The sequence below is a fragment of the Heteronotia binoei genome, chromosome 11 (assembly GCF_032191835.1).
Source record: "Heteronotia binoei isolate CCM8104 ecotype False Entrance Well chromosome 11, APGP_CSIRO_Hbin_v1, whole genome shotgun sequence".
Classification (NCBI taxonomy): domain Eukaryota; kingdom Metazoa; phylum Chordata; class Lepidosauria; order Squamata; family Gekkonidae; genus Heteronotia; species Heteronotia binoei.
Genome location: NC_083233.1, coordinates 75,345,947 through 75,370,043, shown reverse-complemented (window position 1 = coordinate 75,370,043; position 24,097 = coordinate 75,345,947). Strand labels below are relative to the sequence as shown.

At 49.3% G+C, this 24,097-nt stretch overlaps 1 protein-coding gene across 1 annotated transcript in view; it reads right to left on the bottom strand.

Annotated features, from left to right (window-relative positions):
- The window catches only part of NCOR2 (nuclear receptor corepressor 2), a 480,522-nt gene that overhangs the window by 432,122 nt on the left and 24,303 nt on the right, over window positions 1-24,097 (bottom strand). Inside the window, 1 exon segment of the mRNA XM_060250121.1 lies at window positions 13,041-13,168. Within this exon segment, the coding sequence (XP_060106104.1) occupies window positions 13,041-13,168 (128 nt within the window).

Genomic DNA, 24,097 nt, shown 5'->3' with positions numbered 1-24,097 from the left:
CCCAATGGCGAACCTTAGAAATTTTCTGTGAGCTGGATGGATGCTTATATGAAAATAAGCATCCTGGAGGTCCAATGTAGCCATCCAGTCTCCAGGGTTTAGCAGAGGAAGTATGTTGGACAGGGATGTCATACGAAACTTTTGGTGTGGTATAAAGTCGTTGAGTCCCCGAAGGTCCATTATGGGCCGCAGGCCCCCATCCCGCTTCGGGACGGTAAAATAGCGGGAGTAGAACCCCATTCGGACTTGGTCTGGCGGAACGGGTTCTATGGCCTTCTTCTCGAGCAAAGTCCTCACCTCCTCTCGGAGGGTGGGAGACGGGGTGGTGTAGACGAATGTTGGAGCCTTCGGCTCCTGTAGAAATTCGATTAGATAGCCCAGCCGGACTATCGACAGCACCCAGTGGTCTGTTGTTATGGACGACCACGCTCGGAAAAAGGGCCAGAGGCGGGGGTGGTCTGAAGAATTGGAGGGGGTGTGGTAAAGGAAGGGGGGGGAGTCAAAGGCCCTGTTTAGCCGGCCTGTTCCCCTTTTGCCTGGAAGACTGGGAGGAGGTAGGCGAGTATTTGGCCTTAGCCCCGTACTGGGACTTGCTGAAGGAGCCCGAGGTCTTGGGCCGCCATTGTTGGTCCCCAGATTGCTTCTGGAAGGGTTTCTTGCTCCATGCCTTGGACCATGGACGCTTGGTTTGCTGCCTGGATGACGCCGGTACCCCCAGATTCCTGGAGGTACGGATGCTTTTGTCCATGTCTTGGAGCACCGTATCGGTGGTGGCGCTGAATAGCCCCTTTCCATCGAAAGGTAAGTCCTCGACATAAGCCTGGGTGTCGGCCTGTAAGGCTGTGGACCTCAACCATGAGTGTCTCCGAAGAGTCACAGCCGAAGTAAGAGTCTTGGCACCTATATCCCCAGCGTGTTTAGCGGAGTTTAACTGCTGCTTGGCCAATGCCATGCCCTCGTTCTGGATTTTCTTAAGGGCATTTCTGGAGTGTTCTGGAAGCCCTGGGAGTAAGGTGGACACACGATCCCATAGGGCGTATTGATAGCGCCCCATGCAGGCAGCGTAATTGGCGACCTTGAGGCCCAATGCTCCTGCCGTGTAAAATCTTCGCCCCAGACCATCTAGCTTCTTACCCTCCTTGTCTGGAGGGGTGGCGTGGGTCTTCCTGGCCTTGGAGGATGAAGCCACTACGATTGAATTGGGTCGGGGGTGATTGAAGAGAAAGTCCGCTGAGGATTCTTGAATACGGTACATGTGATCAAGCCTGCGCGATGTAATAGGGGTGGAAGCAGGCTTGTCCCATGAAGCTTTTGCAGTGTGTAACATCACCGTTGTCAATGGAAGCGCTACGGCCGTCGATGTATCCATCTGAACGATGTCGAATACACTATCGGTAACGACAGGCACAGGCTGAATGGTCGACAAAGATATAGACTGAGCCATCCTTTTTATCAGTTCCCCATAGGATTTTAAGTCCTCCGAAGGGGAGATGGGCTGGTCTTCTCCGACCTTGTTTGGGGGAGATAGCTCCTCTGAGGACAGCTGCTCCTCTTGGATAGAGCCCTCGGAGGATCCCGGTGAGTCCGGGGACTCCGACTGGTCTGACTGAGCGGGTCGATCGCGAATCGGTTCCGGGGCCACAGTCTCTTCGGTGGGAGGAGACTTCTTCCTCTTTGCCGGTTCCTCGGCCGGAGGCTTCGACACCGACGCCGACGCTTTGCGCTTCGGGGGGCGGTACGATGTCCTCGAACGGTAAGATGCTTCCGAACGTTGGTCCCAATCAGACTGACGAGGAGGGAACCAGGGAAACATGGACGGCATCGGGCAGGACCCGTAGAGGTATTGCCATTGCCTTTGGTCCCACGAGAGCGGTGGCGGTGTTCGCAGTCGTGGGGAAACTTCTCGGTGCCTCCTAGGAGATCGATCCTCCGGAGATCTCTCCTTCGATGACCGACGATCCCGTCGATACCGAGGACTCCAGGATCGGTCCCGTTGGGATGTCTTAAGCTGGTCCGGATGTGGCACCCGTTTCAGTGTTAGAGGGGAAACTCTCTGCGCACTGCGGGATCGATCCCGAGGAGTCGTCTCCGGTCGATCTCGAGAGCTGTCCTTCTCCTCCTGAGTGAGGTCCGAAGGGCTGTCATCGCTCACCAGACATTGCGCCGATTCCAGATCTCGGTCGGAGTCGGAAGAGATCGCTATCTGCGTCGACATCGATTCGAGCGGCACAGTCGGTCGATGCCGAGCCGGGGAGGCCAGCAACTTTAAAGGCGGTAACACTGGAGTTGTTAGATCGGGCGGCGATGTCGGTGACGAGGTCGCAGGAACCTTCTTATGCTTCTGTTTGTCGGACTTTTTCTTCGACCCCGCAGAAGCTCCTTTATCCTCCTTAGACCTCTTCGCTGGTGTCGAGGTCTCTGATAACGAAGCCGAGCCCGCTCTTTTCAGGGGGCGATCGGCATCGAGGGAGGTTTTGTCGGTATCGACCACCGACGTCGAGGATTTTGGCGCGCTTTCTGATGACGCCATATTCCTCAGAGACAGCGCCTGTTCGACCAAGGCTGCCGCGAGACGAGCCGCTCGGTTTTTGCGGGTTTGTCTGGAAAACCTCGCGCAATGGGTGCAGGAGTCCGGTTTGTGTGTCTCTCCTAAACACAGCAAACAAAGGGTATGGCCGTCCGGAGGGGCGATCTTACTGCCACACCGCCTGCACCGTTTGAAGAAGCCCCAGCGCTTTTCCATACGCGAAAGCGTGGGGAGGGTGAGGGGGGGAAAGAGGGAAGGGAAGGGAAAGGGATACTGGAGTCAAGGAAAAATAACAAAAATAACACTCCACCCCACTCACGAAATGAAGGAAAGCGATAACGCTAGAAGAATCCGCACTGGAAAGAAAACCAGCAAGGCTGAAGCAAGTAATCCACCGACCGAAGGAAAGATCGACTGATCTCAGCGGCGGTCAGAAGAGAACTGGCGGGATGTCCGCTCCTGCCCCATTGGGCATGCGCAGGGGAGGGGTGCCTGCGCATGCGCACCGGGGCGGGGGCGCGGAAATCCGCGGCTTTGAAGTTACCGATCGTGATCGGCGCCGGCGCCTCTCCCATTGGTGTGATGCACAGAGACCACGAAGAAGATCAGCCAGTATCATAATGCCACTGTATGAATCGATGGTGCGGTCTCATTTGGAGTACTGTGTGCAGTTCTGGTTGCCGCACCTCAAAAAGGATATTATAGCATTGGAGAAAGTCCAGAGAAGGGCAACTAGAATGATTAAAGGGCTGGAGCACTTTCCCTATGAAGAAAGGTTGAAACGCTTGGGACTCTTTAGCTTGGAGAAACATCGACTGCGGGGTGACATGATAGAGGTTTACAAGATAATGTATGGGATGGAGAAAGTAGAGAAAGAAGTACTTTTCTCCCTTTCTCACAATACAAGAACTCGTGGGCATTCGATGAAATTGCTGAGCAGAAAGGTTAAAACGGATAAAAGGAAGTACTTCTTCACCCAAAGGGTGATTAACATGTGGAATTCACTGCCACAGGAGGTGGTGGCGGCCACAAGTATAGCCACCTTCAAGAGGGGTTTAGATAAAAATATGGAGCAGAGGTCCATCAGTGGCTATTAGCCACAGTGTATGTGTGTATATAAAATTTTTTGCCACTGTGTGACACAGAGTGTTGGACTTGATGGGCCGTTGGCCTGATCCAACATGGCTTCTCTTATGTTCTTATGTTCTAAAAGAAATGAAGTTTACTAGAAAACATCAGGATAGGGTACTTGGGATAAAAAAAAGAAACACAACTCAGTTTACCAGCTAGTCTAACGACATCTGTCCTCTCCATGGCTACATTACACAACCCATTGTGTACCTTCTTGTTCCCAGAAAGCAGTTGCAAACAGGAAATGACACATTAGGGTTTGTAGAATCTTTCGGGCTCAAGTGCCATGTTCTACTGGAGAAAGTTTTCCTTCCAGACGTTTCTTTCTCAGCTGCGGAGAACATCCTCAGTGGCGTTGCAGCCGGAGCAGGCGCTCAGACCTTCTTGGCTGCTGTGCATTGAGTGGGGCCAGGGCTGCTGGAGAGCTGCTATTTGTAGGCTGGAGGGGGTGTGATGAAAAGGCAATTGGTTTGTGGATGTGCCCATTGTTTGGTGGGGCTTCCTGGAAGGGTAGTGATAAGGAAACTGGCTGTTGAATGTGACCATTGTTCTGTGTTAATTGCTGGGAAGGTTGGAAGGGGTTTGAAGATAAGGAAGATGGTTGTTGACTGTGCTGATTGTTCTGTGGAATTTGCTGGTTGTTCTGAGACTTTCTGCAATTTATAGTCTGTAGGGTATTTTTGCAGAGCTGGGTACCAAGATTGGTGGATGAAAATGCCTTCTTCCTTTCTGTTAAAATTGTGCTGGTGAAATGACACAATTCAGCTTGCATAGAAGATCAATGCTTTTCACACCTAACATCCTTTCTGAACAATGTTGCATTGTATGCTTTCGGGGCTTAGAAGACTTGGTTTATGATTGGGTTTACGTTACAATACATCATTTCCTCTTTCAGGTAAACAGTTAACTCTATAACGTCTGAAATGTGCATAGCTTGTATTCCAACAGACACAAACACAATTACAGATTTTGTAAAAAAAACTTAAAACATTAGCAATCGTTGGTCTTAAAGATGCTTTCTTTATAGTTCTCCCATGGGATCCAGAGAACTGAGCAAAGGAAGCTCTGGCTCTTTCCTTCCTTCCCCAGGGGACCAGGAGGGGGAGGAGTCTCAGCCAACAGAAGGAAGTGAGGCTTGTTCAGTAGCTTTACTGTGCGATTGAGAGAGCCTGGCAAAGCAAACTCTGCTCCTCCCCTTCCTCTCCAAGGGAGGAGTCTCAGCCAACAGAGGAAATAGAGGTTTTGTTCAGCAGCTCCTATGCAATTGAGCAAGCCTTGCAAAGCAAGGGGTGTGATGCAGAAGGAAGCAAGAGAGAGGAAGAAGGAAGCAAATGATGGCCAGTTGCTTGGGGGCCTGATAGGAGTCCTCGGGGGCCTGATTTGGCCCCCGGGCCGCATGTTTGACACTCATGTTCTAATAACTAAAATCTTGATGAGGGAGAGACATAAAAAAAAATAACTCATAAGGTTCCAATTTTAGACACCACAGTCAAGGAATGCAGATTTTTAAAATGCCCCAAACAGATCTTTATCTTTTCCTAACTGAAAGCCAAACAAAACTGTAGGCAGCTGTCACTCCTAAAAACTGTGTACTTTTCAGTTTGCTTTCTCAGGTTCCCATGGTGACTCAACTTCCCTGTATTTTCGCGAGGGACTACCCTTTGGGGGATAAAGGCCACCCACGCAAGCACCATACATCGTCCTCTAGTGACCCCCTCTCTTGCTAAAACGGAAAATACTTTTCTGCTTCGACACTACATGCAAATCTGGGCACAGGGTACCAAGAGCAAAGTTCATGCTTTCCTGGAAGATCACTGTGTCATCTCTTTTCACCAGCGTCCTTGGAGAGTGGGTGAACCCATGAAAGAACAACAAGCTTGTGAGAAGAAGACACGTGAGACAAAGAAAGCTGAACCCGATAACCAAGCAGGGAATTCTTCTGAGTGCGTTTATGAACTAGTACCCAAAAGGAGGTCTAGGAATTTCCTGCATTGTGCAGGGAGTTAGACTAGATGACCCTGTAGGTCCCTTCCAACTCTAGGATTCTAGATCCACAACAGAAAAATTCATGACCGTTTCCTTTATCCCTCCAAAAAAACCCCCTGGATTCTCCCAATTTAGCCCAGGGGTGGCTAAACTTGCTTAACCTAAGAGCCACATAGAATAAATGTCAAATGTTTGAGGGAGGGAAGGGAGGGAAGGGAGGGAGGAAGGAAGGAAGGGAGGGAGGAAGGAAGGAAGAGAAGGAGGGAGGGAGGGGGGAGGGAAGGAGGGGGAGGGAGGAAGAGAGGGAGGGAGGAAGGAAGGGAAGGAGGGAGGGGGGAGGGAGGGGGGAAGGGAGGGAGGGAGGGAGGGAGGAAGGAAGGAAGGAAGGAAGGAAGGAAGGAAGGAAGGAAGGAAGGAAGGAAGGAAGGAAGGAAGGAAGGAAGGAAGGAAGGAAGGAAGGAAGGAAGGAAAACAGATGGGGAGGGAGGAAAAGGTAAAAAAAAGAATGCATTCTCCAAGCCACCAACCAACTTGGCTTGGCGAAGTGATTTAAAGAGAGAAATGCCTTCTCCAAACCAGCCAACGGGGCAGTGGGAGCTTTGGAGCCACACAATGTGTGTGAGAGAGCCACAGTTTGCCCCCCTGGCCTTAGGGGATGTACCCATTTATAGTGGCAGAAGGAAATGACCTGATTTATTTGACTTCTGACCCTCCCTCTGCCAAGGCCAAGGGTGGACTCATTGTGGGTCACAGCACTTCGGTCCACAACAACAAAACATGAAGGTTTAAGTAGAAACTAACAGATTAAAGCGAAATTACAGCAATAAAAGATAAATCTTAAAAATCGCAGGTAGATGGCACTAGCCCGGCAGATTCCCAGTGCCTCCTGCGGCGATGCTCCGTGGGTCTCTGTGAGGGGGGCAAACCGGGACAAGCAGTTTCCTTGTCTGGTTCAAGGGCAGCCCTGCGCAGAGCGAGTTACAGTAATCCAGCCTGGGAGTGACCACTGCATGGATCACTGGAGGTAAATCCCGGGAGGTGAGATGGGGAGCCAGCTGCCTGGCCAGCTGAAGGATGTGCAGAGCAGGGCCTGAAGCAAGGACCGCGTCCAGAACACGGCTGAAGCAGAAGGAGGGCATGCAAGCAGCTGTCAGGCAAAGCAGACCAGTGCTGGAAGCTGAATGACCGGAAGGACAGCAGGTGGGCAGGGAATCTATGAAAGAACTGACCGGCAGAAACACTTCCAGTCGGGCAGCGACAGCCAAGAGTCAAGTGGTACAGAACTGGTCAGTATGGCTGGTCAGAAGGCACCCAAGCGATGTATGTTGTTGTTCCATATCTTCGAAACCGCCTGTCCCCATATGACCACCACCACCCCCGGGCCCTGAGGTCTGCTGCTCAACATCTTCTCGTAGTCCCTGGTCCTAAGGATGCCAGCTGCCTTCAATGAAGGCCAGGGCCTTTTCGGTCCGGGCCCCTAACTGGTAGAATGAGCTCCCGCTGGAGATCTGGGCCCGGGGGGGCTTATCGAGGTTTTGCAGGGCCTGTAAGACGGAGTTCTTCCGCCAGGCTTTTAATGGATCCGGTCCTCTGAAAGACATCGCTTCCCCCAGCATTTCACCATTATGGTGGTATGTTATGCTGTTAGCCATCAGCCGCATGCTGCTTACTTCCTAGGTCTGTAAGACAGCTTACTGTGCTGCTCCAGTTTTGGAAGGTCTGTTTTTATGGCATTGTTTTAACTCTGTTGTTTTATTGTTGTGAGCCACCCTGACCCGTTTGTGGGATAGGGCGAGGTATAAATCTAAAAATTAAATTAAATTATGTCACCGTAACAGAGTGTGCGGGCCAGGGACTACTGTCAGAATTTCAAAACAACCAAAAGATAGGTGGCATCTAAAAGGCATTATAACCCTCAAGGTCTTGACTGCTCTCCAGTGTGTTGTCGGGACTAGTCCTTGAAGACTGTCCGGATGTTTCAGCCACTCAGGACAATCTGCCTCTTGGTGGGTTTGTGTTGTAAGAAAAGATTTCGCTGCAGAGGGAGGGAAATAACTCCCAAAGCATCCTGTACCAAGTCTAACCGCAGGCCTGGTAGCTTCTGCTGCAGCTCATTCGGCACCTCTGTCAGATTAGGGGACAGCAAGACAGCTCCCTTTCCCTCCAAACCCACTCCTCCCCCAACACACACACTTGTGAACCTTCTGAAATTGCGAGGGAAAGACAGCACAGCAAGAACACCCACCAACAAACCCCATACTGTCACCCTGGCACCTGCCCAGCTTGGCATTCTATTGCTGACAGCTCGCCAAATTTCCCCCCTCCCCCTGGAGACACGGTGCAGTTGTGCGCGCGCCATTCTTTGTGCCCTCTGCTCCAGATTCACACAGGCCTTTCGCGCACTTGCTGTTTCTAGCTGCTTCTTCCCCACCCCCCCCCACCCCCACACACAAAAGCACAGAGCTGACCCCACAAGAGCCAGCTGACTGCACCGCAAGCCAAGCGAGATCGGAACCCGGGAACGGGGCCAAAGCTCTTACAGATGCGTCTGTCTGGAACCTGCCAAGGGGGACTCAGCTGCATGGATGCCCGCTCTCTGCCGCTCCTCTAGCAGAGGGGGGAGAGGGACCAGAGGGATGGGGGGGGGATAGTTTCTGTGCCAGAGACACTCACAGCTATTTGCTGTGACAGCCGGGGCCGACCCTTCACACAGCCGCCAGCCAGTCATTCAATCCAAGAAACACAGGGGAGGGGGGGGGACTGTGGGGGGTCTGGGAAAGGGCTCGGAGGGGTCATCTGAGTCCACCACGGCTGCACCGAAGAGGGATTCATTAGGTCGAAACTGCCCTTGACCATATGTTTATGAAATCTATAGTTTTAAAAAAAAAACTTCCAGGGAAAGTGAAAGGAACTCTGTAGCCTCCCGCGGCAATCGCCTCCAAGGAATGTTCTTCGGAGTTATGAAATTCTTTGGGCCATCACAGATCGTGAAACTGGACGGGGCCCCACTCTGTGATCTCACCGAATCTATCCCCACTAGAGATGTGAAGGACTGGGGGAGGGGGGGGGACAGGAAAATTTGAGGGGAAACCAGTTTTTTTTCCCCCCTTGAGCCTTTTTTAGTTTTTTCCCCCCCGAAAAAAATTGGAAAAATTGAAAAAAAAATTGATTATGGAACGTTTTATATTAACACGATGAATAAAATATTTTTAAGACAAGGTGTTCAAATAGTAAACAGTTCAGCAGATCGTTGCTCCAGTTGTTACAACTGCAAATAAATATTATTTTAAAAGTAAATTCTCTTTGTAATAATAGTTTGGATACACTGTAATTTTAATAAGCTAGTTGTGATAATTTCATCCCAAGTAAAATGGTCCATAGTCGTATTTTATGTTCCTAAATTCTGCCATAAATTAAGCAAAACCAATTTGGGTTTCTATGGGATTTTATAGCCAATAATTACTTTAATCTGGACAATGATCTTTTGCCAAAATTGTTTGATGTATGTACAAGAGCACCAACAGTGAATAAAGGATCCGTATTGTCCACATGCTTTACAGAAAAGAGGAGAGTGGATTCCTGATGTGATACTGGCTAGTGTCCAATACCATCTAGTGACTAGTTTAGATGCTACAAATTGTATATTCGGTGCTTTAGAGAACACCGAAGAGTTCTACATCTGTTCCCAGGGGTGTCAAACTCATTTGTTATGAGGGCCAAATCTGACATAAATGAGACCTTGTAGGGCCGGGCCACATGTGTATCGATTTAAGATTAGGTAGCAGAGATATAAACTTTATAAAGGACACAGACAAATACAATTAAAGATTTTTTAAAAACTTAAAACATTTGCTTTCTTTGTATTTCTCCTATGGGATCCAGGAAACTGCGCAAAGGAGGCTCTGGCCCTCTTTGGGAAGCTCTGGCTCTTTGGGGAGGGACAGTGGCTTAGTGGTAGAGCATCTGCCTGGTAAGCAGAAGGTCCCAGGTTCAATCCCTGGCATCTCCAACTAAAAGGATCCAGGGCAAATAGGCATGAAAACCCTCAGCTTAAGACCCTGGAGAGCCACTGCCAATGAGTAGACAATACTGACTTTGATGGACCGAGGGTCTGATTCAGTATAAGGCAGCTTCATACGTTCAAACTGGAAAAGAAAAAAAAAGTGCTAATGTAGCACTTCCCCCCCCCCCCCCTGATTTTTCTGAAAATTTCTGTTTTTTCTTGGGAAGAAAAACAGAAAAAAACTGGTAAATTCCAGCCTCCTGAATGGGCCGGAAGAAGAAGACGACAACGACGACATTATATTCCGCCCTCCACTCAGAGTGGCTCACGATCTCCTTTCCCTTCCTCCCCCACAACAGACACCCTGTGAGGTGGGTGGGGCTGGAGAGGGCTCTCACAGCAGCTGCCCTTTCAAGGACAACCTCTGCTGGAGCTATGGCTGACCCAAGGCCATTCCAGCAGCTGGAAGTGGAGGAGTGGGGAATCAAAGCCGGTTCTCAGAGATAAGAGTCCGCAGGCTTAACCACTACACCAAACTGGCTCTCAAGCAGAGAAAGTGTTTCAGGGCCAAACCAAGTGGTCCCCTGGACCCTCCCCCCTCCCCCCCCGCAACAAAAATTGCTGTTGAGGGCCCCACCAAACATGAAATACATCCAAGAGACCATCATCAGCACGGGAGCCTGGCTCTGTACTTTACTTTACTTAAATATTTGATTTATATCCCACCCTCCTCGCCGAAGCAGGCTCAGAGCGGCTCACAACAATAAAATCACAACCAACAATTAAAATCCCACAGCATTAATACATCCAAATTTTAAAAACAGTAGTTAAAAAACAATCTGGTGCTAACATCATTTGGTGTCGTTTCACTTCTGATGGCTTCGGCGATTCTTAAATTTTCTCCTACAATAACGGTGACTTAGAATCGGTTAGAGGCCAACCAGAAGAGTGTGGTCTTACAGGCCTTGGAGAACTGGGCAAGGTATTGAGCACAATTCAGGGTTGGCTATAATCAGGGCTTTTTTGGTAGCAGGATCTCCTTTGCATATTAGGTCACACACACACACACACACACACACACCCCCGATGCAGCCAATCCTCCAAGAGCTTCCAGGGCTCTTCTTACAGGGCCTATTGCAAGATTCAGGAGGATCGGCTACCTCAGGGGTGGGTGGCCTAATATGCAAAGGAATTCCTGCTAGGAAAAAAGCCCTGGTTATAATCCATAAATCCCCCACACGCACCAATGAGCTCTCCAAGAGCTAACGAGGGCACCTTTCTGTTTGAATGATGCTCTGCTAAGTCTCTGGCAGCAAAAGTGCAAAAGAGGTGAATTGTGGAATTCTCACCTCAGAGCTGTCTGAGTCCAGGTCTGAACCCGTCTGGAATTTTTGCCCGACGCCCCCTGCTAGGGGCTGCCCTCCCAAGCTCAGGGTCAAAGTCAGCAAAGGATGCCAAAAAAAGTTAAACTTGTAAGAATAAAAGCCGTTCCACGTTCTTCTACGCGCAGGCCTTTCTTTGCAACAGGAACTCCTTTGCCTATTAGGCCACATGCCCCTTGATGCAGCCAATCTTCCAAGAGTTTAAAGTAGGCCCTGCAAGAAGAGCCCTGTAAGCTCTTAAGAGGATTGGCTACCTCAGGAGGATGTGGCCTAACATGCAAAGGAGCTCCTGCCGCAAAGGAGCTCCACCCTGTCTACGCAGGAAGGAGAGCCTTTGCTTCTCTTACCTGCTCTTTGCCTTTGAGAACAGGTAGACCATAATTCAAAGATAAATCATTACCGCAGCCTCCCTGAAGAGCTAATTCTGCTACTCAGGTAGTCTTGCTTTTAGGACGAACCTCTTCTAAGGCTAAATCTGATTAAAACCATCCTTTCCAGCTAGAAATCAAACTAATTACAAGACACCGCTCAGCCTAGCCTCCCTGGTGATAACGGTGCACACCTTTCCGCATAGGACATGGTCTCCAGACCCCTCACCATCTTCATCACCCTCCTCTGGACCCGTTCCAGCTTGTCTATATCCTTCTTAAAATGTGGTGCCCAAAGCTGAACACAAGACTCCAGGTGAGGTGTTACAAGAACAGACGTTAGTAAGAATGCTGAGGGTCAAGGGAGAAGTACAGGAGATTTAGAACGCCTCAGTGACCACAGAAGAAAGCACCAAATTGTACACGCAATCAATGTTCCTTCTAAGCTGTGGAGTCTTGTGAACAAAAATTCTATTTTGTGAGCAAGTGACATTAAAGTTGTGAGGTAATGCATAAATTAGTTTGCTCTGGGGCCATTCCTGAGCTGAGCCAAAAACGTGTGAGCCGGAGGCTAAAAAACGGAGCTAGCTCTCACTAACTCAGCTTAGGGAGAACATTGCACGCAATCCAGCTATTACCTAGGGCAACCATGATCCCAAAAGCAGCTCCCAGAATCCCCACAGCACCACAGAGCATGCTGGGAATGAGGCAGCTACAGAAAGCCACCGCGTGCTCCCCCAGACTAAGACAGCATGGTTCCCCTAGCTCTCCTCTTTCCCTCCCCCCCCACCTCAGTGGTCCTGGGGAACACACAAAGCTCTGCAACACAGCAAGGGATCCTAGGCCACAGCTTCAAAATTATTTTCGGCCTTGGCCCCAGCCTGGTGGAATCAGCTCCCTTTAGAGACCCAGGCCCTCACTGAATTGTTACCTAGGGCCTGCAAAACAGAGCTATTCTGCCAGGCCTTTTGTTGAGGCAGCGAGCATCCTATTCCATCAGCTGGGCCTATGCTACGGTACCATCTCGGCTGTAATATGAATTTTACTCTATCTACTGTTTTAGACTCTCAGTTTATATAACATGTGTCCAACTGAGCCACTATTTATTTATAAATTATGATCGGTCAAACTGTATCGGTCACTTTGATTTGGTTTTTAACTGTTGTTTTGTACTGTTTTTAGAATGTTGTGATCTGCCCTGAACCCGTTTTGAGAAAGGGTGGAATATAAATTGCCTAAAATAAGCAAGAAAGCAAGAAAGAAGATAGAGGATGGATGGATGGATGGATGGATGGATGGATGGATGGATGATGAGATTGGATGGATGGATGGATGGATGGATGGAGGGATGGATGGATGGAGGGATGATGAGATTGGATGGATGGACGGACAGACAGACAGATCGATCCAGACAGACAGATCAATCCAGTAGCTTGGGACAGCCAAACTTCCTGATTGGCTCTGCTCACCCAACTGAACTGGCCTGGCCGCTTTGCCATTTGTGTTTCCTCCACAATCCCGTTTCCACAGTTCCACAAAGACCATGAGGTCCTAGCAGGGCAATAAAACCCGTACACGCAAAAAGGCTACTGCACAGATCCTGGCGCAACGCAGAGGCATGCCAAGCGCTCCGAAATCCTCACCTTTCATTTCCTGGCTGGAATTCCGATAACAAGGAGGGCCTCCTCCTCTGGGGTTGCAAAATCGACCCGGGGGCCAAGTGGGAAGGGTATTCTCGGGCGTGGTGCTGGTATTCCAAGAGGCCGACGTCCTGAAATTAAAAAAAACAAAGCAGGACTTGGTGATTCTCTGCACTGGTTCCATTTACCCACAACCAGCTTCACTGGCCGAACACAGAACACCCCATAATCAGCAACACTCACCCACGCTGTCCGCACCCAAAAGGCTAAAGATCCAGCTCCCGCATCAACCCACATTTCTGCCTCAAGCCGAGGCAAGCTAAATTATGTAGCACCTGAGCCAAATCAAGTAAACGTACAGCATTTTTCAGAATCCGCATAATTTAGCGTATAGGGGTTTTTATTTTCTGTATGCGTGTGCACAAAATTTAACCTGATTTTGCAAATCACAGGAAGAGATGAACAGGACACTAAAGCCTCATCCGCATCCAGTAGAAATCTTATCCCGCTCTCCCCCTCTAGGCTTTGAAATTTTATCAGCCGTTGACCTTGCACTTTTAAGTATACTTTCGCATTCAGGAGGCCTAGTAATTGGGGGAGGGAGAGAGACAGAAACAGAGAGACAGACAGAGAGAGAGGGAGGGGGGGGAGAGCGAGACCACACATATGTATGCATGGCAGCATTCACAGCATGCTTCAATCTGCATCCAGTACAAGAGTCTGCATTCCCACCGAATCACAGGACACACAAACTGTCCTGGTTATTTCAGGACACCGTACCTTGTATTTCAGTCCATTGTACCTGATTCCCCTCATCTGAAGAAGTGTGCTTTTAGCACACGAAAGTTTTTCGTTCTGAATACAACTTTGTTGGTCTTAAAGGTGCCGCGTGACTCCTGCTTTGTTCTACCGCTTCAACGCGGCTGCCCGCTTGGATCTGTCCTGATTATAAATGAACCACCCAAAAGGTCTCCTCCTATCACAGACCGTATCCAAGAGGCGGCAAAGGCTATTGTCAATAAGAATCCATGCCACCCATCTACTAAAGGGTTAGACTCTGTGATCTTTAAACGGACCCCTCCCCTCTCCAGCTACCTGACCCACTCAGAAGACCTAACTATTTCCGGTAATACCAGCAGGCTCCAACGAGGCATGCCGCAAAAACCCAGACATCCTCCAACAGCAAACCTGTTCCTGCCTCTACCAACCGATTTCCCTTCTATGGAAAATCAGAAGCAGGAATCAATCTGCCAGAGTGCTGGAGAGTTTCCCACAATGTATATCTTAGTGGGTATTTACAGCAGGGGTGTCAATTTCATTTGTTATGAGGGCCGGATGTAGAAGCAGCCCAAGGGTGCACAGCGCCCTAGGCCAACTCACGGCCTGCCACGCCCCACCCCTGTGGCACTACAGCACTGTGCCCCTCACCACCTCCTCCCCCCCCATGTCAATTTCAATGCTAGGGAACCCGTGGTCAGATGCCGCTCTCCCCAGCTATCTAAAGATGGCTCCCCCCCGCCGATCAGCTGATCGTAGGGTAAAACCTCAGCGCGTTCACTGTCCACGTTCAGGGCAGCAACAGTGGGAAGGGCGAAGTCTGAAAACCCGCCACCGCCCCTGCCTCCTTCCCACTTCTTGGATGGGAAGGAAGTGGGAAGGAGGCAGCGGCACGCTTTCAAGATTTCGCCCTTCCCCACTGCTGCCCTTTCCAGCGCATACAGTGAAGGCACGCGGTTTTATCTGCTGATGAGCTGATTGGTGGGGGGGGGCGTACCTTTTGATAGCCGGGGAGAGCGGCGTTCGACCATACGTTCCCCAGTATTGAAATTGACATGGTGGAGGAGGTTGGGGAGAAGGCATTTGCCTAGAGGGGAGGGGGGAGAAGGCCAAATTCGGTCTCCCTGCCCTGCCGATGCCCTAAGCGACCGCCTAGTTTGCCACTACCCCGCACTGCCTCAAGAGGCACACCAGAAAGAAGTACCTTTCTTCCTTTCTCACAATACGAGAACTCGTGGGCACGCAATGAAATTGCTGAGCAGTCGGGTTAGAACGGATCACAGGAGGTGATGGCGGCGGCTACAAGCAAAGGCAGCTTCAAGAGGGGACTGGATACACATATGAAGCAGCCCCAGCATATTGCTGAAACTCTATCTGGGGCAGTGATGCTCTGTATTCTTGGTGCTTTGGGGGGGGGGGGGCGGGAACAGGGTGAGGGCTTCTGGTCTCCTGGACCCACTGGTGAACCTCCTGATGGCACCTGGGTTTTGGCCACTGTGTAACACAGAGTGTTGGACTGGATGGACCATTGGCCTGACCCAATATGGTTTCTCTTATGTTCTTATGTCTGAGGCAGTGATGCTCTGTCTTCTTGGTGTTTGGGAGGCAACAGTGGGAAGGCTTCTGGAGTTCTAGCCTTGCTAGTGGACCTCTTGATGGCAGCTGGGTTTTTGGCCACTGTATGACACAGAGTGTTGGACTGGATGGGCCATTGGCTGATCCAACATTGCTTCTCTTATATTCTTATGTGACACGGAGTGTTGGACTGGATGGACCACTGGCCTGATCCAACATGGCTTCTCTTATGTTCTTATGTGATACAGAGTGTTGGACTGGATGGGCCACTGGCCTTTCCAACATTGCTTCTCTTATATTCTTATGTGACACGGAGTGTTGGACTGGATGGACCATTGGCCTGATCCAACATGGCTTCTCTTATGTGACACGGAGCGTTGGACTGGATGGACCACTGGCCTGATCCAACATGGCTTCTCTTATGTGACACGGAGCGTTGGACTGGATGGACCACTGGCCTGATCCAACATGGCTTCTCTTATGTTCTTATGTGACACAGAGTGTTGGACTGGATGGGCCATTGGCCTTATCCGACATGGCTTCTCTTCTGTTCTTAAAGGACGCGCTGCTTATGAAATGCGCACCCTTTTCCCCCTTGACCCCTCCCAAAAGTACAGTCCTCCAACCATCCCTTAATTTAATTAACTAAAAAGCTCTCCCATTCCACTCCACAAAAGCGCCTATTCAGAGGGCCTGATATTTCAGCTGCCCCTTATTAGCAGATAAGGTGGCCTGGCCATAAAGGGGGGGGGGGGGGGAACGATCAAAGAGCAAAAGAGATAATTACTTAAGACACAGCCCCAGACCACAGAACGCCTCTAAGGCTTTCATGGAAAAAAACCCCTCGAAAACAAAGACTCGAGCCGCCTTCTGTTAAGCCTCACGGAACAAAAAGGCTATGAAAGCGTGGATGACTCAGTATTTTTACCGGGGCCAACTAGGGTTTCAAAGCCTTGGGAAATCTTAGAAAGATGCACTCAAAAAGGAAGGCCATGATTTCTAAAAAGAAGGATAAAAGACGACACCACCCTCCACTTGAAAGCACAGCAAAAGAAGTTCACCACGTCTGACATTCAGACACGCAGAGAGCGCCGCTTTCCACGCAGAAGCGAGAGCAGCATCCAACACCCAGCTAGGAAGCGGGCTAGATAGGCTGTGCGGCTAATGGATTAATTCTCTAGGATTACCAACCGCAAAGCAGGGCATGATTACCTCCCAGGCTCGCACAAAAGGGTTGCCAACCACCAGGTAGTTGCTGGAGGTCTCTTGGGATTACTGCACACAATACTCCAGGTGCAGCTCACCAACACGGTGTACAGAGGGACTAGGACATCTTGAGATTTAGATGTTATGTCTCTGCTGATACACCCCAAGACTGCATTAGCCTTTTTCGTCGCTGCATCGCACTGGCTGCTTACATGCGTGGGTCTGTGTGTTCATCCATGCATAACAAGTGTTCATTCTGCATTGACAAGTTAACACAGTGAGACTCCTGCCTTCTCCAAAAATAAACTGTGTTAGAATTACCTCCTAGTTTGAGGTAGTGGTTAAGTGTGAGGACACTTATCTGGGAGAACCGGGTTTGATTCCCCATTCCTCCACTTGCACCTGCTGGAATGGCCTTGGGTCAGCCATAACTCTCGCAGAGGTTGTCCTTGAAAGAGCAGCTGCTGTGAGAGCCCTCTCAGCCTCACATACCTTACAGGGTATCTGTTGTGGAGGGAGAAGATATAGAAGACTGTAAGCCACTCTGCGTCTCTGATTCAGAGAGAAGGGCGGGGTATAAATCTAGAGCCCTCTCCTTCTAGTTATAAACAGGATTATTAGATTTCACAAACACAATGCTTCCATTTGAGAGAGGCTGTGGCTTAATGGCAAATCATCTGCTTGGCATGCAGAAGGTCCCAGGTTCAGTCCCCAGCATCTCTAGTTAAAAGGACCAGGAGGAAGGTGATGGGAAAGACCTCCGGCTGAGACTCTGGAGAGCCACTGCCAGAGAAAAAGTTTGGTGTAGTGGTTAAGTGTGCGGACTTGATTCCCCACTCCTCCACTTGCAGCTGCTGGAATGGCCTTGGGTCAGACGTGATTCTCGTAGGAGTTGTCCTTGAAAGGGCAGCTGCTGGGAGAGCCCTCTCAACCCCACCCACCTCACAGGGTGTCTGTTGTGGGGAAAGAAGATATAGGAGATTGTAAGCCGCTCTGAGTCTCTGATTCAGAGAGAAGGGCAGGGTATAAATCTGCAATTCTTCTTCTTATCTGGGAGAACCGGGTTTGATTCCCCACTCCTTCACTTGCACCTGCTGGAATGGCCTTGGGTCAGCCAGAGCTCTGGCAGAGGTTGTCCTTGAAAGGGCAGCTGCTTTGAGAGCCCTCTCCAGCCCCACCCTCCTCACAGGGTGTCTGTTGTGGCGGAGGAAGGGAAAGGAGATTGTGAGCCGCTCTGAGACTCTTCGGAGTGGAGGGCGGGATATAAATCCAATATCATCTTCTTCTTCAGACTGAGCAGACAATACTGACTCTGATGAATCAATTCTCTGATTCAGAATAAGGCAGTTTTGTATATTCATATATTTATGTGAAAACTCCCGTTTCTGACACAGGTTATCCTTGAACCTACAAGCATTTTCCTTCCCCACTATCCTAACCAAATTCGACAGAAAATATTGTTATTAAAATGGATGCCTGTTTTCGTCACCGGTTGCGCCTAACCAGCATAAAAATAAGTGGATGAAACAGGAAGATGTGCAAAAGAAGATGGAAACGAGAGTTATGGCTGACCTAAGGCCGTTCCAGCAACTGTAAGTGGAGGAATGGGGAATCAAACCCGGTTCTCCCAGATAAGTGTCCTCACACTTAACCACTACCCCAAACTAGGAGGTAATTCTAACACAGGCTATTTTTGGAGAAGGCAGGAGTGTCACTGTGTTACTTGTCAATGCAGGGGAGGGACGGTGGCTCAGTGGTAGAGCATCTGCTTGGGAAGCAGAAGGTCCCAGGTTCAACCCCTGGCATCTCCAAAAAAGGGTCCAGGCAAATAGGTGTGAAAAACCTCAGCTTGAGACCCTGGAGAGCTGCTGCCAGTCTGAGTACACAATACTGACTTTGATGGACCAAGGGTCTGATTCAGTAAAAGGCAGCTTCATATATCCATATGAAACCATTCCCAAACACGGGGCAAAAAATCTGCAACAAATACAATTGAACAAGAGAAGGAACAAAAACGTTTGGGTTCAGTCCAGCAGAGACACTTGCCAATCAGTTCATTTGCTCTCAAAATATAAGATCTGTTTTCATCCAAAAGCTTCTAGACCTCATGGCTAGGATTAAAACCTCCACTCATGGCTTCCCAGTACCTGCTTACTCCAGCCACTGAAAAACATCTTCAAAAAGCTCTTATAAGACAACGGGTGTTTTTAAGAACATAAGAGAAGCCATGTTGGATCAGGCCAATGGCCCATCCAGTCCAACACTCTGTATTCAGAATAAGGCAGTATTCAAAATAAGCCGCCCTGAGCCTGCTTTGCGGGGAGGGCGGGATATAAATAAAAAGTATTATTATTATTATTATTATTATTATTATGTATCACAGTGGCCAAATACACACACACACACACACACACACTCTGTGGCTAATAGCCACTAATGGACCTCTGCTCCATATTTTTATCCAATCCCCTCTTAAAGCTGGCTATGCTTGTAGCTGCCACCACCTCTTGTGGCAGTGAATTCCACATGTTAATCACCCTTTGGGTGAAGAAGTACTTCCTTTTATCCGTTTTAACCTGTCTGCTCAGCAATTTCATTGAATGCCCATGAGTTCTTGTATTGTGAGAAAGGGAGAAAAGTACTTCTTTCTCTACCTTCTCCATCCCATGCATAATCTTGTAAACCTCTATCATGTCACCCCGCAGTCGACGTTTCTCCAAGCTAAATAGCCCCAAGCGTATTAACCTTTCTTCATAGTGAAAGTGTTCCAAACCTGTAATCGTTCTAGTTGCCCTTTCTGCACTTTTTCCAATGCTATAATTCATTCAGTTTGATCCAGAGTTTTAGAGTCTTCAAATCGCCTGCCACCGTTCTGCTTTAATTATTTTCCTTTTACATTTGTGGGTTTGCTCTGCTCATTGTGCATAGCCAAACTTCTTCATTTCCTGCTGAAAGCGTTTCAATTGGGGGGGGGGGGTGTCTCTGATCAGAGGGCAGCCGGAATACCAGTGCTTAGTTAAACGTATACGATTGCTTGGAAATCGTGTCAACACTGCAAAAACAATACAAATTTAAATTACAAGATGAGGCAAGCAATGATACGTAAAAATTTCAAGTGCTGTCAGTTCTCGTGCAAATTACTGCACCTTTTGGCTTTTTAGAGGAGTCTTTTGAAACGCAGGAAAACTTCCACAATACAAGTTTGAAACGCCTGTAGAGAAATGACCGGATCAAAACTAGTTTCGAGAAAGCAGCGGCGCCGGAACCCATCTCACCGAAACAAATGTAGATGCTTCGAGCACCAATGATACAAAACAGTTGTGAGAATGTTAGGTAATGCAAAAGGTGAGTTTCCAATGTGGTGATAGAGAGTCACAAACTGTCAGTGTAAAAACAACCAACATCTCCCAGAGACGGATGCCACAAACATGTTTCTGTACATTGGTCTCTGTAAAGACCTACTGCCCAGAAGGCAGCTTCAGGATCTGCTTGGCACAATCTAATCATCCTCCCTACAATGAAGATAAAATTAGCACTAGAAAGAAGAAGCAGCTGAGGAAACTCCCCAACTCTTTGAGTTCTGACCCATCAGCAGCCAGCCACTTCCCAAAACCAAACTGCCCCCTTCAGAACAAACCGCTTCCTCTCCAGCTATGTGTCCAAAATGTGAAGTCACTGGCCAGAACTTCCTTTCTGTTCTGCATATTTATTACTTGGCTCTCTCTGACTCTGCAACATTAATTTAAAAAAAAAACACCCTCCACGTGGCATATATGGGGGGTTCCTTCCAAAAAAGTCTCCCATCCATCCACGGGTCAGATCTGGAACTGCTCTCATTTCAGACCTGGAAAAGCCCTCTTTTTAACAATTTTCCCTATTAGGACAGCTTCCACAGATTTTGGAGGAGCAGCTTGGGAAAGAGCCTCAGTGCCCTCCACTGTTTCCTCTAAACTGAGTAAATGTGAGCTAGTTCACAGTTTTTTAGAAGAAGAATTGCAGATTTATACCCCGCCCTTCTCTCTGAATCAGAGACTCAGAGCGGCTTACAATCTCCTATATCCTCTTCCCCCACAATAGACACCCTGTGAGGTGGGCGGGGCTGAGAGGGCTCTCTCTTTCAAGGACAACCTCTGCCAGAGCTATGGCTGACCCAAGGCCATTCCAACAGCTGCGAGTGGAGGAGTGGGGAATCAAACCCGGTTCTCCCGATAAGAGTCCGCGAACTTAACCACTACACCAAACTGGCCTCTGACTCACACATTTTTGCCTTAGCTCAGGCAAAATGGCTGCAGAGCAAACTAACTCATACAGGAGCTTGCAACTTTGATGCCACTTGTGGTACTCTGCCCTACCAGCATCCTTCAGCCCAATCCCTCACTGCTGCCTAGAAGGGTGAGGCGAGTGAAGTCCTTCACAGCACACCTGCCCTGGCTCACTCAGTCAGTCAAAGAGGGCAGGCAACAGCTGTCCAGGGGTTGGCAGTGGGCCTTGCCAGGCTGTGTCCAAGGGCATGGCTCTCAAAGCCTCTTCATATCACAAGCGGACAAAGAGAGGGGGGTTCTTCCATAGCCAGCCAACAGCAGTCCGCATAGAATCATAGAGCTGGCAGGGACCTCTAGGGCAGGGGTGGCCAATGGTAGCTCTCCAGAGGATTTTTGCCTACAACTCCCATCAGCCCCAGCCATTGGCTATGCTGGCTGGGGCTGATGGGAGTTGTAGGCAAAAAACATCTGGAGAGCTACCATTGGCCACCCCTGCTCTAGGGTCATCTAGTCCAGCCCCCTGCACAATGCAGGAAACTCACAAGCCCCTCCCCCTAAATTCACAGGATCTTCATTGCTGTCAGATGGCCCTCTAGCCTCTGTTTAAAAACCTCCAAGGAAGGAGAGCTCACCAACTCCCGAGGAAGCCTGTTCCACTGAGGAAGAGCTCTAACAGTCAGAAGTTCTTCCTCATATTGAGCCAGAAACTTTTGATTTAATTTCAACCCATTGGTTCTGGTCCTACCTTCCAGGGCCACAGAAAAGAATTCCACACCATCCTCTATAGGACAGCCCTGTATGACCCCAGGATCCTTTTCGCACATACTACTGCTAAGACAAGTCTCCCCCATCCTATAACCATGCATTGGATTTTTTCCTACCTAAATGCAGAACTTCACATTTATCCCTGTTAAAATTCATTTTATTGATTTTAGCCCAGTTTTCCAGCCTGTCAAGGTCACGGCCCCTTCCATCAGGACCACCAACCGTCAGGTTCATTCCACATTAACAGACATGCATTTCGTCTCTGTGACGACATTATACCCTCCACTGTATTTATATCCAGACCTGCCTCCAAGACACCCAGGCCATTACGTGTGTATGTGTGGGGGATGCTTCAGCATGCATAGGAAACCCCCTGTGGGCTAGATGAGGCTGGCTGAGAGAGAGACCAACTGGTCAAAGGTGACCCTGGCGTCAAAGCCTCAGCAAGAAGCGGGTTTCAGGGTCCGAGGCGGGGGGCATCAGCCTGCAGGCCCACACGGGGGTGGCGCAGCCATGCCCTCTCTGAGCTGAGTTAGTGTGAGTAACTTCCTGACCGTCAGAGCAGTTCCTCAGTGGAACAGGCTTCCTCGGGAGGTGGTGGGCTCTCCTTCCTTGGAGGTTTTTAAGCAGAGGCTAGAGGGCCATCTGACAGCAATGAAGATCCTGTGAATTTAGGGGGAGGTGCTTGTGAGTTTCCTGCATTGTGCAGGGGGGTTGGACTAAATGACCCTGGAAGTCCCTTCCAACTCTATGATTCTGTGATTTCATCCTGGCAGCATCCATTTCAGAAAGACTTGGTCACCTTATGATGTTCTGGAAACATGCACCTGCAATCCTGCAGAAGTCAGCGCATGCACAGGGGGAGAGGCTGTGGCTCAAGGGTAGATCATCTGCTTGGCATGCAGAAGGTCCCAGGTTGAATCCCTGGTACCTCCAGTTAAAAGGGCCAGGGCAGCAGGGGATGAGAAAGACCTCAGCCTGAGACCCTGGAGAGCCGCTGCTGGTCTGAGTCGACAATACAGACTTCGATGGACCGAGGGTCCCATTCAGCCAAAGGCAGCTTCATGCATTCACCCAGCATGACAAGGGAGTCACAGTTGAAAGCAAAGGTGCCACAAGGTGGCCTTGACCAGGGCTTCTTTTGAGCAGGAATGCAGAGAAACACAGTTCTGGTTGGATTGGCCTCAGGGGGCGTGGCCTAATGTGTAAAGGAGTTCCTGCTGGGCTTTTTCTACAACAAAAACCCTGCAGGAAACAATAGTGGCATCAAGGATGCGGCCTAATATGCAAATCAGTTCCTGCTGGGCTTTTTCTGCAACAAAAACCCTGCAGGAAACAATGGTGCCATCAGGGGTGTGGCCTAATATGCAAACGAGTTCCTGCTGGGCTTTTTCTACAACAAAAGCCCTGTGAAAAACAATGGTTCCATCAGGGATGCAGCCTAATATGCAAATGAGTTCCTGCTGGGCTTTTTCTACAACAAAAGCCCTGCGAAAAACAATGGTGCCATCAGGGGTGCGGCCTAATATGCAAATGAGTTCCTGCTGGGCTTTTCCTGCAACATAAGCCCTGTGCAAGACAACGGTGACATCAGGGATGTGGCCTAATATTCACATGAGTTCTACTGGGCTTTTTCTACAAAAAAAACCCCAGCCCTGTTGACCACTGAATGTTAAGGTGCAGATGAGCAGACTCTGGAATAATTTGGAATTCTGCAGGAATAAAAGCAGAACGTAACTCTTTCCACACAAAATATGCCTTCTTAAATATACTGTTTGACCAAAGCAAGAGTCAAGTGGCACCTTTAAGACCAATCAAGTTTTATTCAGAATGTAAGCTTTGGTGTGCTAGAAGCACGCTTCATCAGACAAGGGGATTGGGTATCCTCGTCTAATGAAGCGTGGTTGTAGCTTACGAAAGCTTAGGTTCTGAATAAAAGTCTTAAAGGTGTGACTTGACTCCTGCTTTGTTCAGCTGCTTCAGACCAACACGGCTGCCCGCTTGGATCTATCGAGTGTTTGACCCCGAGAGCAGCGGTTTTGAAACATGATGGTAACCTTGATGTATACGGAGAGATGGGACCGGTACACCAAATTCGTGCATGGAGTCATGCGGTAACAATCTACAGATTATCAACCCACCAATTATCGTGCGAACAGGGCCATTCAAATGCATTCAGGGATCTAAAGGAGATTCAGGAACTCAGTCAAGATACAAAATATATCCTTCCGAGCACGAACGTCTTGCAACCAACTGTCACATAACGAAAAGCCACTTCCTTGACATTTCTTTCGACCCTTCCCCCAACCCTGCTGAAGGCTTCCCTCCTTGATAACCCGATTTTCCGGTTGAGAGCCCACAGGCTGCAACGAGCACAGGGCCGGCTTCTCTCTGGCCGCGGTCGCAGGAAAAGCCAATAATCCCAAAGCTTTCAAAATTACACGTCAAGCGATCCCACCAAGTGTTTTTTAAGTA